The following is a 14,122-nucleotide window of genomic DNA, read 5'->3' on the forward strand; positions in this document are numbered from 1 at the left end:
ATAAAAACGATTTGCTTTTACCCTTGCATCAGTTAAAAATGATAATTTTTGTGATTTTTAACAATAGTGAATAAAATCGATTTGTTTCGTCCGAGCGAAAAATTTTAAAAATATGAGCGAACAAACCAAATTTAATGATGTCCAATTCCGTGTATAAGAGAACTTTATTTTTTCAGAGCTGCAAAATTCTAAAGAAACGTCGAATTAAATTTTCAACCCTAAATAAAAAAATATAATTCAACACTTTTTTTTAAATAAATAAAATTAATTTGTGTATATTTACCATGCAAGAATAAACAAGTATATGAAATCAATTCACTACAAACATTGAACTACAAGCACACTTTTTCATATACTTCAGATGTTAATTTGGTTTTAAAATCCAAAATTACTTTAAAATTAAAGAGCACTAATAAATAAAAACTGTTCGTCAGCACGTGTTCTAAAAAAACTAGAGACCAAAATATTTTCTTTCTTTGATTCAAATTGAAATTGATGAACTTAAAACTAAACTGCTATTTTTTCAAAATAATGTTTAGATTCGGAGAAACTGCAAAAATCTAATTTTATTTTCTTCCATACTTATTCATACATAATTCACCTCTCTACTAATTTTTAAATAAACGTCACTCCCAATTCAGACTGTTAAAATAGGTTGCTTAAATTAAGTTCATATAAAAATATATAAGGATTTGAAATACAATTTTAATCCCTCATTAAATAAAACCTCAAATTTACCTACCAAAATTACATCAATTAAAAAATAAGGAATTATAACTGGTCCAGGAGAAAGGCGGGAGGGTGGAGGCCGCTCAGCTGGTGACAATATGCCGCAATAATGCCGTGTAATGGTACTACGTATTATTTCTTAAGCGTGTGACAAAATTGACGATCATTATATTATTTGTCATTATTCAATAACAAGGTGCCGCCTCTTCAACAAAATAGATATTAAAGAATTGAAAGAAAATCATCCTCCAAGGCGACAGAATAATGATTGTACTTGTACATAGTGCACTATTGGCATGTCATTGCAATTACCGGCCGCATATACGGCGTGTGAGTGAGTGCAATTTGCGTCGATCGCGCGCATGAAAAGATATGTACTGAAAAGGTGCCGAGGCTGCACCGCGAGCGAACGAGCCAGCGAGCCAGCGACCGTGCACGCCTGCTATATCTGGTTCTCATCTTTTGCCTACTCGGAGGGATGGATATCAAGCCCGTCAAGTACCATTACACGGCATTATTGGGTGCTATTGTCAGCCAGCCTGAGCCGCAGCCGCGAGCGGCCTCCACCCTCCCGCTCGCCCTGCCTCGGGCCTTTCTCGCCCCCTTCGCCTTTCTCCTAGACCAGTTAACTCCTGATTTTTTAATTTGATCTAATTTTGCTGGGAAAAATTTTGGTTTTATTTATTGAGGCATTCAAATTATATTAAAAAATCTTAAAATTTTGTATATGAACATGTTAACCTATTTTAAAAAACAATTTATTTTTCAATGTTATTTAAAAATCGCTATAATTTGTGCATTTTTTGTGAATTATCTTCGATGAAAAAAGCACTTATAAATTGTTGAATTGTATTTTGTAAATAATTTTTTTTATGAGAGTTGAATTAAAATGCCAAATTTTGATTTACATTCTACAATGATTTCATTATTTATTTTTTAAGGAAATTCAGTTTTGTTAGTTATGTATAATCATGTGTTATTTTCGTGTTAAAATAGACACTTTTTATCCAATTTAAAAACATACTAGATCGAGCTTAGAAATAAATATTTTCCTTTTGTTTTAATAATTTCAAAATTCTTGCTCGAATTTTATATATTAATTGTGTATAATTAGACCAAAAATCTGTTCAAAGTGATTACAATTGGATTCAAACTGATTAAATAGTTTTTATAAATTGTAAATTTAGACAAATATCAATCGTATAATATTTTAAGAAAATTTTTATTTGAATAATCTTATTTAAAAATGGGTTAATATTATTTTTAAAATTTTAAACAACTAAAACTAAAAATGCAATTTTGTGTATGCAGTTCACCAGTTGCATAAACCCTCAGTTTTCGAAGCAGCCAACAGATGGCGGCACCATATACCTTCGTAATAAATTTATTTTTAAGGCACTTTTGCTACGATTTCAGTCTCGATCCTGCCACTGTGCATTCTTCACTTAATAGGTTTTCTTTTGACGCGCTGGAAACCAAAATCAGTCCAGCCATTCACCGTAGAAACGTTGGAAAAGATTTTATATTTAAAAAAAATATTTTTTACGATTCTACGGCAATTGGCTTAACCGATTTTGGTTTTCAGCACGTCAAAAGAAAGCATATTAAGTGAAGAATGCACTATGGCAGGATCGAGACTGAAATCGTAGCGAAAGTGCCTTAAAATAAATTTCTTACCAAAGTAGATGGTGGTGCCATCTGTTGGCGGCTTTGAACACCGAGGACTTAAACAACTGGTGAATTGAACAATATATAAATATTTTTTGAAATTATTTAAATTCAAAATCAATTTCTCATTTCCATTCCATGCGGTAATTATAATTAATTTAATTGTGATTGCTGTATTTTTGAATAATTTTTGTGTAAGAAAAAAATATTAAATTTAAACAGAACTGACACGTGTCTAAAAAAAAATCCGCGAAAGACGTCAGCATTTCAGAAATAGAGCACGGCGGTGTGACACGATCAAATGCTCCTTCTCGATATATGTACATAATAAAAAAGAAAGAAAGAAAGAAAGAAAGTCGAAATGCAAAAAGGGCGAGCAGCTTCTGGCAGCGGTAACCCGGGTGCCGCCGGAGAAAGAGAGAGAGAGAGATGCAGCCGAGAAAGGGCTAAATATGTACACGGCCACTTTATTCGTGCCGAGTCAGCATTATTTCAGTGAATAGCCCTCGACTCGTCGCTATCCACCTCGCGCCCTTTCTGTGCCTGCCTGCCCTGCCACCGTCAAGACTAATTTTTTTTCGTCATACGCGCGCGCATTAAAACACGCACGTCGACGCCTTTTTCGCTGCAACAAGCACAAATTTCATTTTTTTAAAACACTCTTTGCTTTTGTGACTCATGACCACGCCAGGCCAAGAAGATTTTATTTTACTTAAATTGTTTGAATGCTGCAATTTGGAAGGATTTATTGTGAATTTTAAAATATGGGAAAATAATTATTCAGACGGAATCAGAATTTTTTATATTTCGGTCCATCATCACACTGTTGCGGCTGTGTATTTATGCACAATTTTCAGAATTACTTCAATAGTGACTCTAAAAAAAATATTTTGAATTCCATAATAAAAATTCCTGTTTTCTAGAATTGTTTGATAAAAAATATTACATTTTATTTTTCCAGTCGATATTTTTTATGACCCAAGATTCAATTCAAGTGGAACGTGTCAGTTGAAGAGGAAATTTCTTGAATCTTTTTAATAAACATTTTTACCGCACGTGCTGAAAATCGATGTCAGCCGCAGATAAGAGGATCTACATGGACGTGAGCCCCTCTGGTCCCCTACAAAAGTGTGTGTCTCAAGTAAATAAAGGCGTACATTTTGGCTCGATGGGCTTCACATCAATTTTTCTGGCTAAAAATTATTTTCAACTGGAGACGACAGATAAAAAAGTACTTAAAAAATAAAATTTTGCAAAATAAAAATTAAATAGATACGTTCATGTGCTCGACAATTTCTGTTTCTGAAAAGTAACTACAAAATTTGTCCTTCTGGTATTTTCACGGAAGATAACAATAAGAATAAAGTCCGGTAGTGAGTTTTCCGAGGAATATAAATTTTTGTAATTTTTATTCGAATTTTCCTGAAACAAAATATTAATTTTAAGTTAAAATCAAAGCTTAAAATTTTAAGGGTCGGAAAATTTTCCAGTAAAACTGTTTTAGGCTGAAATGGGTGTTTTTACGATAGATTTAATATATTGTTAGCAATTTTTTATTTTTTGTTCAAACACCATCCTTATTTTTTTATATGAAGATGTCGAAAATTCCAAGAATAAATCGTCCATGGTTACGGTAAAATTACGCAACTTTCAACAACCAAACGCGAATTTCCTTGTTGCAATAAAAGGTCAACAATCAATTCGACAATGAAATTCGCGTTTGGTTGTTGAAAGTTACGCAATTTTGCCGGGACCAGGACGAAATGTAGTTTTCTGGAAAATCAGGCTGGAATTCTCTCAGCCTTCAGAAAACAGAATATCTTGAATGGTACTAGAATACAAATTAAACCTTATGCCAAAGAGATACCCAAACAGACAATGTGCAACTTTCAAAACCAATATACTTCTGGAATTCTAAAATTTTGAGTTCTTTTTAAAGGAAATTTTAATGTTTAATCTGAAAAACAGTATTTCGTATTTATTTCAGTTCCTCGAAACATGCTGAGGGTCATCCCTGAGAAAAGAATCAAACCCTGCGCGTCAGGGAAGGCCTCATAACTCATAAGCGGTCGAAAACATTCAATTCGGATTTTTTGGCCACTTTACCGACGCACCTGAAGTTCTTTTTATATAAGTTTGATCTGCAAAATTTGCTTACCGTTTGGACCGACAAAATCGAGAGTTTTCAGAATACGATCAATTCAACCCTTTGGAAGCTATCAGGGTTGCTTAGGAAACGCCCTGACGTGCCTAAAATAATCTCGTTCCCTACTCCTGAGCAGGAGAATGGAGGGGAAACCTCTTATCGAAAGGAATAAAATTCTTAAAAGTATTATTTCATACGGCTGAACATGCGATTTGAGCTTTTTCGGTGCCATAGAGATGCAGTTTGATTGGGTCAATTAAAAATAGACGCGAAGAGCGGAACCGCAGCGAGTCGGGGCACGTGCTTGGTGCACTCGATAAATGGGCACTTATTGCTGGCTGGCGGCGCGCGGCAATGAGCGAGCGATCGAGAGAATCGGGCGAAAACCGTGTCGCTCGCGCATTTTCCACGCCGGCCTGTCTTTTTGTCAAGAGCCTCTCGAACTTTGATGACGTGACTTCCTCTCTTTCTCTCTCTCACACACACTCGTCGTCATCGTCAGCGGCGGCCCTTTCCTCCCCACATGCGCGCACACAAATTGGCGTCGGAAAAATCGGTGATCGGTCAAATCCGCGAATAAAAGTCCAGGTGCCGAATGATTTGACCCAGAAAAAAGGCTTGACAATAGAGAGCAAATTTAATGTGTCTCCCTAGTGAACATCCAACGAGTTCTCTGTCGCTCGACACGATGGAGATTTTCGCCGTCTGACAATGTTCGATCTTTCATTAGGGTTGCACCAAATTCCCATTCCTCAAGAGACCATTATTTGAAATAAAGCAGGAGAGAACCTGGAAAAAAAGTATCGGATACATAAAATTGAGCAGCAAACCGAAATCTAAAGCCTTTTTTATTTATTCTTCGAATAAAAATCGGCCCCTGAATTTTCTACTTTGCTTATTAATATATGGGCACTAGGAAAATTCTAAAAAATTCTTTTATTTTCAATCACATTTTTAATTTAATCGGAAATTTCATCAGCTTTCAGAAAATTTTTAAATTTTCTCTGCGATTTATACATTAAAACCAGACAAAGCTCCAGACTTGAAATTTGGTCCAAACTTGAAGAGTTGAATTACTAAAAAATTGGGCGGAAATTTAATTCCATTTTTTCCAAAGTTTCAAATCAACCGAATTTTTCGTGAGACGATTTTCAATGTCAACTGTTAAATTTTATTGTTATTTGGTGCTTATTAAAATCCGTCTTTTTAGATGAATGTTTGAATACTAAAAATGAAAGTATATATGGTTTAGAAATAACACTAAAGTCATAATATATCGATGTGTTAAAATTTATTAACAGTTCTACCAAATGAACGCAGCCTTTTCCCTGAGGACTTTGACACCGTTGTCGATCCAGTCTTGAGAATTGATCCACAGTTCAGACGCAGACTCTAAAGTGGCCATCAGACTTGCGCCTTTCCACGTGATGATTTGCGGGTCTGTATCCTTCACGGACGTGACAACCTCCATTTGGTCTTCAAACATAATGGAAATGAATTATTATTTTACTATGATTTTTTTTTTAAATATTACCACTTCTGTACATGAAGGGAATTTGCAGACTGATTTTGTTCTGGAGCCATGTATTAATTCCGACAAACTTCATGCCTCCGCCCACGACCAAAATCGAAGAGTACATTTTTTTCTTGAGTTCCTCAGCTGAGAGAAGAAAGTCAATATTATTTTAAATGTTTTTTTTAAGAATAACTGTATAAAAAAAACTACTTACGACATCTTTCGATGCTTTGCATGATGGCTTGGTCAATGCTGAGCAGAATGTCCGACTCGAAAATCTCCTTCTCCTGCAAAATATTTCCAGCCGCCGTCAAAAGCGAATTGGCGTGGAAGTTCGGGTCAAGGGCGTCGACCACGATGTCCTCCTCCATCACACTGCTGATGTCCAGAGGGAGGGGAATGTTGCCCAGACCCGACAGGTTTGCTTGGCCGTCGCCGCCGGGGGTGTCTAGCGTTTCTTTCGCACCTTTCCTCTTCAGAGAAAAATAGGTTTTTTAAATTAAAATGTGTTTTTTCGTTAAACATAGATCATTTTAGTTCCATATCAATACCACAGCTCTGACAAACTTCAGACAATTTGATTTTATCTTGGAAGGAAATAAATTTTGACTTAGTTTTAATTGAAGGAATTTTTAAGATGGCGAATGGTTAAATTTTGATTGCTATCAAGGATTATCGGTTGACAAATGCAGATAATTATTAAAAAAGATCATAAAATCTAAGGAAACAGTTAACTTTTCAGTGACAAATCTTTTGTACTTCTAGAATGTCAACGTTGAGAAATTTTCCAACTTACAGGGAAACTTCTGGGGTCGTTCCACTCTGACGTGGGCCACATTTCCTTTCTTATTTTTTTTTTTTTAATTAATTTGTTTACAGTTTCGTTCAAAGCCGAAAATTAACGGATTAAATTAATTGATGTTCGTTCAATCTGGCTTAATGAGGAGAATCTAATGTACTCCTTGTTCTTTTTTTGTCTTAATTGAATCACGAACAAAAAATATCTTGAAAAAAGTAAATGCGGGGCGAACAATCGGCCAAATTTCCGCAGCACGAACAAAACCCTCCAAGTACAATCACCTAGAGCCAACTTCACTCCAATCAACTGACTAGGAACGCGATGCAAGCACGTTTCCTTGGCTTTCGGCCCCCAGATTAAAACTGAACTTTCATTCCCAAAATAAAAATTACTTACACTAGTCTCTCGCAAGTAATTGGCATCGTGAGGATCATCAGGTTGGAATTCATATGGAACTTGGCCGTGCACGCTTTTCGTTCCAGTGATTGCGAGCAGGTCGGTGGTGAACAGGCTGAGCGGCGCGATCAGGCACTCGTCTCCCACCTGAAGCGACTAAAGGTCAGCAAACGACACAATATTTTATCAATTCTGGCTACCTGCAGGGTAATTTTCTTGACAACGCCGTCTGTAGAGGTCACATTAAACGATTTTTCACTCGGTCCGCAAATATCCTGAGGATAGACATTTGTTAAAACAGTCAAACAAGGAGGAATTTAATTTTTAACCAGGTCAACATGGCAGAAATCCTCCTTCAGCTTTTGCAAGAGAATTGCGTCGTTTCTTCTGGTCGGATTGCAGCCTTTGTGCGGGAAGGAACACTTTTGGAGCAGCCAGAAGTAAACGACAGTTACGTCTCCGCCGCCGTAATCCAGTCTTATCTGAAATTGGAAATTTTGCGGCGTTTTAGTTATCCAATTGATGTAACTCAATTTTTGACATCAGGGAGATATTATAAAACATTATCTTAAAAATGCCTGAAAATTTGAATAGCCAAAAGCGGCCCAGAAGAACTTGTTTGAGGGGAATCAATAGATTTGAGCCCTAGAAACATAAAAAAATCGCGTTTATCCACATGGGAATTTTAAAAATTGACTTCAGTTCGTCCTAGAGCTTTTAAGTACAAATTACGACCCATAAAATTTTGCGTTGGCTAGGCTAGTTTGCCGACCTTCAAGGCAAAAAAAAAATTCATAAAAAATTAAACAGGAAATTTAACTAGCAATAAAAATAGTTTTTACTCTATTATGAATTTTTAAATAAATAACAGACCTCAGAACAAACTGGAAAAAATAAAAAAAATTAATAGATAAAATATTCTCTCAATTAAACAAAAACTGTATAATAATTATTAAATTTTATATTTCTACTCTCTTTTAAAACCTCCAAAGACTGCTTAACTTTTCAAATAAAAAAACTTGCTTTACATAACGTCAGGAAACATAAAAGAAATAAATCCCGAGTTAAAAGGTAGCATTAAATTATTTTTCTCTTGTTTGGAAAAACTCATACTCTAGTGCTTGGCTGGGACATTCCATCATCAACACAGGAAATAGAAGTTTTCTGGTCCCCAACGTCGATAACACACGCAGAGCCGAGACCCGCGCCGAAAGTGGCGGCTACGTGGTCTTGCACCAAAAAACAAGAACCAAAATTCAATCTGGTCAGCAGCAAGTTTACTAGGGCCGAGATGTGTTTTCTGTTGTAAATATCAGGGATCACTAGAACAGCTTTGTACACCTGAAGAAAAATTGTATCAATTTTCTAGGCGAGGAATTAGAAATTTCCAATATTTACAGCGAGGTGCTTTCTTTGGATTCGCAGTTTCCGCTCAATGGCGTAGCTCCAGATGGCTTCCAGGTCGTGCAGAACGGCGGTGAGGGAGCCCCCGACGCCAGGGTGCAAATTCAACAGTCCCCTCCTTATTGGATAGTGAATGTTGTAATTGGCGTCTGGATGGATTTTGAGAACCTAAGGGGGTTGCGTGAATTAGATTTTGTTGGGCAACCAGAGTTTATGCTTTACATCGTCGCCTATAATCACGTCAGCGCTTTCGGCAAGCATTTCCGACTTGTTTTGGTGCAACAATTCGGGTTGAGATCTACGATTAAAAGCGGAAATCTGCTGAGGCGGTGTGGCGTACCTCCTCGAGCCATCAGACTGAAGACACGACTGCAGGGTGTGACTGACTTGCAGCCTCGACTCGTCCAATTCAGCTAATAAATTAGTATCCTAAAATAAACAAGTTAAGACCAGAACATTTTTTTAAGTATTGGTACCTCGTAAAAAGGCGGAAGGAGTTTGTCCTCGTGAACGAAATCATGCCGGTCGTGCCTCAACCTTCTCCTAGCTATGGCATGATGAATGGTGACGGGATTCGAGTCCACGGCCCTTCCTATCCGCAGATTTTGCGACCCAGGGTGGATGACAACGACATTTTGAGACAAAACAGGCTGCGGAGAATGCATATTCATTAATGAGTTACAAAAATCGAGCAGTTTTTCTCACCGTTTCAGTAACGACACTCATATTTTCCTGCGGTGCAGTCGGCATGGTGTTGGTTGTTTTGTTATTGTTTGCAGCGAAAGCCATGATTCTCCAGCCGGCAAATTCAAAAAGGACCAATGGGAGTGGAGATCAGCGCCGGTCCCACCAACCGGTACGCGAAATCAGCGGAATCGACCAATCGATACGTGGATCGATCTCCGGCAACATGCTGGCGCGTGCGCACTACATTCTGTTAGTCTCTTTATCACTGCCGGGACTGGGAGATTCGCCATCTTTAAACAGACACAAGAGTTTAAAAAAGGGGCGTGGCAGGTGCTAAACATGGCGTATCTACCGGTCCTGCGGCTCACCAATGCAGTGGTGAGAGTTGTTCGAAAATCAACCTGAAAATAGAAAATACTGGTGAGGGAATGGCCGCAGTGAGCACAACATTGATCCGGGCCCTTCGGCATTCGGCGCTGCCGAGGTCGGCACCCGTGCGATGCCTGGCCACTTCGACCGTGCGGAAACAATGGCGAGGCCTGCGGCCAGTCGTGGCCGTGCTTGTGGGCGCTGGCGCCTCTTTTTTCGCTGTCAAAATGTATCAAAAGCAAGCCACTGTGCATGCATTAAAGCAGAGAAGGGTGAGCCTATTTTACGGCCTTATCTTTTTTTGTGTTCACGTTCACACCTTTATGAACACTCACATGAGATAAAAATAATTAATGTCCAATTAGTTGGTTTTTTTATGAAAATCATGACTAAAATTGATTTTTGTGTGCACTTAGAAGGATGAGGAACTGGCCAAAGCCGTCAAACTGACTTCCAGGGAGAGGCGATTCATAAAATTCTCCTCTGTGGAGTTTGACAGCCAGCTTTACATGACTCCACAGGACTTCCTGGACAGTGTCGTGGAGAGTGAGCCGAGACGTGAGCCCCAATCAATTTCCACGATCAAATCGCTGAAAATAAGGTCTTCGTTACAGCCCGGCTCAAAAGGAAAGTTCTGACGAGCAAGGACTTGGATTCGTTAAAAAGCCACACTCCTCCTCTGAAGAAAGGCTCCAGCAACATGTTCCGCAACCTGAGGGACAAGGGAATCATTTCCTACACCGAGTACCTGTTCCTTTTATCTATTTTAACCAGTACGTAATTTATTTAGACCGTCCAAAGTGAATTAAAAATTCTCTTTAGAGCCTCAATCTGGTTTCCAAATTGCATTCAACATGTTCGACACCGATGGAAACCAGCGAGTTGACAAGAACGAGTTTCTAGTCGTGAGTGAATTTTCCTCAAATTTTTAGCACACTATTTTTCTTGAATTGGTACCATAGGTTAGCACTTTTCAGTTCCTTTTTCTTTTGAATATTCTCCATTAGATCCGCGGCATAATGGCTGGCACAATTTCTGATTTGATGCTGGAGTTCAAGGACGATCCGAACACACGGCATGCTGTGAGTTTCTCGTAAAAAGAGCACAGCGCGATGTGCACCTCTTGTTAACACGGCTAGTCCACTTTATTCAGCACTCAATTTTCAGCTTAAAGGTCTGATTTCCGAACACGCTCTCAAGGGAGTCCTTAAAAGAAAAAATAATGCTAGCGTAAGTCAGGTTGAGGTGCGAAACCAGTGTGTTTGAACATGACTGTCCGTTGTTTCTGCCTCTTGAATTAATTCATTTTCTCTCTTTTTAACATTAAGTGTTTGCTTCTACACAAGACAAGACTAAACTAATATTTGTTTGAATTGAAAAATGTTGCTAAAAACAGTTTTTGGTCGTTTTCTGATACTTTCTTATTCAACTAATACTCTGGTTTGCGTTATTATTTCAAACGAAAATTTATAATAAGATAAAATTTTGCCTGTCTTCTCGTTTTTTCCTTTAAGTCAATTTTATTATTTGATGAGTTGAATGAAGAAAGAATGAAAATTTAATTCCATGGGATTTTTTCTTAATATGTAAATAAATCATTTTCATTTGAATTTGGTTCACAAAACTTTCAGGATTTTTCAAATATAAAAAACAGTTTAAGAAAAGGAAATATTTACAATTTTTACTAATTTACTTAAAATAGTGTTAAAATTCGTCTACAGAATGCTAAAATTTAAATTTCTGGAAGTCTTCCTCTAAAAAATATTGTAGTAAAATTTCATTAAATTGAAATTTTGATTTATTTAAAAATCTAAGCCCTGTACGCCTAACAAAATTTAGGATATTTCCATTTTCCAGCAATCTTGTCTGTCAAAAATAATTAAAAAAATATAGGCCCTACTTTTGTACAAAATCCGTTATTTAATTCTGATTATTGTGAGTGTGAGTACCCGTTTTCGTTTTTTGCGACGCTAATCCGTTCTCTTCCATTAATTCTATTTGTAAATTTGCGCTGTATTATATACCTGTTCATGTAAAAATGCGACTTTCGTGCAGGTTTTGTGCTTTTGCCGAATGCTGTTGAAAACTGAATTTAATACTTCTTTCAGCTTTTTGCCACTGTTTTAACGCCTGCGTCATTGTTAAAAATTCTCTTTGTTAATTTATCTTTTCTTTTCAGTTGGAGAGCATCTTCAGCCACACGTGGCGCGACAAACGGGGAATCGGAGCTGATGGCGAAGAGGCCGAGGGCGAGGCCCCACACGAGCAGTTTGTTGACGACGACCAGGGCCTGCAGCGAAGGCACGCTGTCGACACCACTCTGCTGCTCCACTTTTTCGGCCGAAAGGGCTTGGATGACCTGCAGTACGAAGGTTTTAAAAAGTAGGTTGTTAAAATCATTGTCTGAAACTGTCAATTTGATGAATATTATTTTAAAATTACGCTTTTGATAAAAACTGTACCATTGTTTGTTATCAGTCATAGATTATTTAAAAATAAATATTATTGGAAACTTACTGAAGTGTTCAGGCACCACAGTTTCCGGGATTTTGCTCTGCAATTTCAGATTAAATTCTTTTCCGGTATATTTGTGGCGTTCAAAGCTTTCATTTTATGAGCTGAAAGCCAAAATCAATTGAAACGACAGGAAAGATATTTTTGTCTCGTAAGTTATTTAACTTACCAATCCATTAAAAAAATCAACTTGTCCCCAGATTCATGGAAAACCTGCAAACTGAAGTTCTCGAGCTAGAGTTTCATGAGTTCTCGAAAGGGCTGGACACGATATCTGAAGTGGACTTCGCCAGAATCCTGCTCCGCTTCACGTACTTGAGTGCTGACCAGTAATGAAATAAATTTAAAAATTATGTGGAGTGCACAACGCTGTATCTAGGTACGACATGTATTTGGACCGCCTCCTCGACAGGATCAAACACGAACAAGGAATTTCTTTTAATGAATTCCGCGTCTTCTGCCAGTTTCTTAACAATTTGGAGGACTTCAGCATCGCCATGCGCATGTACACCTTGGCTGACCATCCCATTTCACAAGGTGAGACAAAAATTAGCCAAATTTGTTCAATTTTTACTGTCGGTAACTTGAATAAAAACAAATTGTTTAGTAAAAAAAATCCAATTTTTATGGAAAATGGTGAAATTCCTTATTAATGTTATTGAAAGAATTTATTTGAATATTTGTTATTAAAGTTATCGATTTAGAATAAAAATTTCAAGAAACACTTGTGTCAATTTTTTCCTCAGATGAATTTCATCGGGCTGTGAAGCTTTGCACCGGAACGAACCTGAGCCGGCACCTGGTGCACACCGTGTTCCAGATTTTCGACGAGGATGGTGATGGCCAGCTGAGCTACCGTGAGTTCATCGCCATCATGAAGGACAGACTGCACAGAGGATTCAAGGTAAGGCTTCTCTTTCGTCTTTCTCGCAAATCTGCTCAATGGTCACGCTCAATTTTAGTCGTACACCAAGAACGAGGGTTGGGACGCGTTTAAGTCGTGCGTCAAGCAAGAGATGAAGTATGTGATGTGATGAAGTCCAGTCTCCTTTTCCTTGAGGCCGTGCCATAATTATTGTGTTTCGATTTCGAATCTTGGCTGTTTACGTTTGTTACTTAAGAATAAGAAGTATTCTTCAGTCAACCGACTATAAAAAATTGAAATGTCTATTTAATAATATTGCATTTTTAAATCCATCTCCGCACAAATAATCTGAGCATGAAAATCTTGTTAATCCTTAAACACTTGTTATCATTGCTAACTAATCTAACTATCAGTCAAAGTAAAAGGCTGCCTGGAGACGCACAATTTCAAAATCTGGAATGTGATATTAATTTTGGTATTTTATTGCCTGCTTATTGAGCAATTTTGTGCAACTCCTGGCTCCCTAAATAATCTGGATTTTCAATTTTGACAATTTCAATCGATTCCTGATGGTCAAATTTTGGTGGGTGATCGAAATTTCGATTTGAAACACTTAAAATCTCAACGCAGTAAAATCTGATCTCCGCTGGCTGCCGTTGTGGCGCTGCTGTCTCGGTCTCAGGCAATCACAGAACTGCTTCTTTCTTGTGGCAATTTTTGCTGCGTATTCAGACCAAAACCAGCCAAATTGACAGTTTCTACGTTCGTGTTGAATTTTCGACCGAGTATTTCGGCTGTCCAGCCTAATTCGACCCTCAGGAATCGATTGGCACTGCCAAAAGTGGAATTCATTCATCTTGTATGTTGTCTAGTCAATCGATCAAATAATGCGTACAATTTGTTAAAATATTAAATAAATAACACACCTACTTAATTGATTGAAATGTAATCAAAAATATTTATAACGTGTTGATTTTGATAAAACTGCCATTATAGAGTTGAATAAATGAAGGGTTTCTTGTTAAAAAT

The 14,122-nt window shown here is 37.5% G+C and overlaps 3 protein-coding genes across 6 annotated transcripts in view; 2 read left to right on the forward strand and 1 right to left on the reverse strand.

Moving 5' to 3' along the window:
- Positions 1-14,122, forward strand: part of LOC135947409 (bromodomain-containing protein 8-like) — a 64,996-nt gene that overhangs the window by 16,741 nt on the left and 34,133 nt on the right. The window lies entirely within an intron of this gene.
- On the reverse strand, positions 5,810-9,481 carry Arp8 (Actin-related protein 8). Its single transcript, XM_065495045.1, has 11 exons — positions 9,364-9,481; positions 9,135-9,308; positions 8,881-9,087; positions 8,653-8,826; positions 8,368-8,595; positions 7,584-7,736; positions 7,455-7,529; positions 7,255-7,401; positions 6,274-6,532; positions 6,078-6,203; positions 5,810-6,019 (listed from the first exon to the last, which is right to left on the reverse strand). The coding sequence occupies exons 1-11, from the start codon at positions 9,445-9,447 to the stop codon at positions 5,847-5,849; spliced, it is 1,800 nt and encodes a 599-aa protein (XP_065351117.1). The 5' UTR covers positions 9,448-9,481; the 3' UTR covers positions 5,810-5,846.
- On the forward strand, positions 9,738-14,121 carry MICU3 (Mitochondrial calcium uptake 3). Of its 4 annotated transcripts, none has more exons than XM_065493093.1 (11): positions 9,738-9,986; positions 10,131-10,272; positions 10,329-10,487; positions 10,537-10,619; positions 10,722-10,796; positions 10,882-10,944; positions 11,894-12,096; positions 12,429-12,557; positions 12,608-12,765; positions 12,975-13,132; positions 13,191-14,121. In XM_065493093.1, exons 1-11 carry the CDS (start codon positions 9,774-9,776, stop codon positions 13,260-13,262), a joined length of 1,455 nt encoding a protein of 484 aa, XP_065349165.1. In that variant the 5' UTR covers positions 9,738-9,773; the 3' UTR covers positions 13,263-14,121. The 4 variants fall into 4 exon arrangements, with proteins under 4 accessions (XP_065349165.1, XP_065349166.1, XP_065349167.1 ...); XM_065493094.1 differs by having other exon boundaries at positions 10,134-10,272; XM_065493095.1 differs by lacking the exon at positions 10,882-10,944.

Source organism: Cloeon dipterum, chromosome X, assembly GCF_949628265.1.
Source record: "Cloeon dipterum chromosome X, ieCloDipt1.1, whole genome shotgun sequence".
NCBI lineage: Eukaryota > Metazoa > Arthropoda > Insecta > Ephemeroptera > Baetidae > Cloeon > Cloeon dipterum.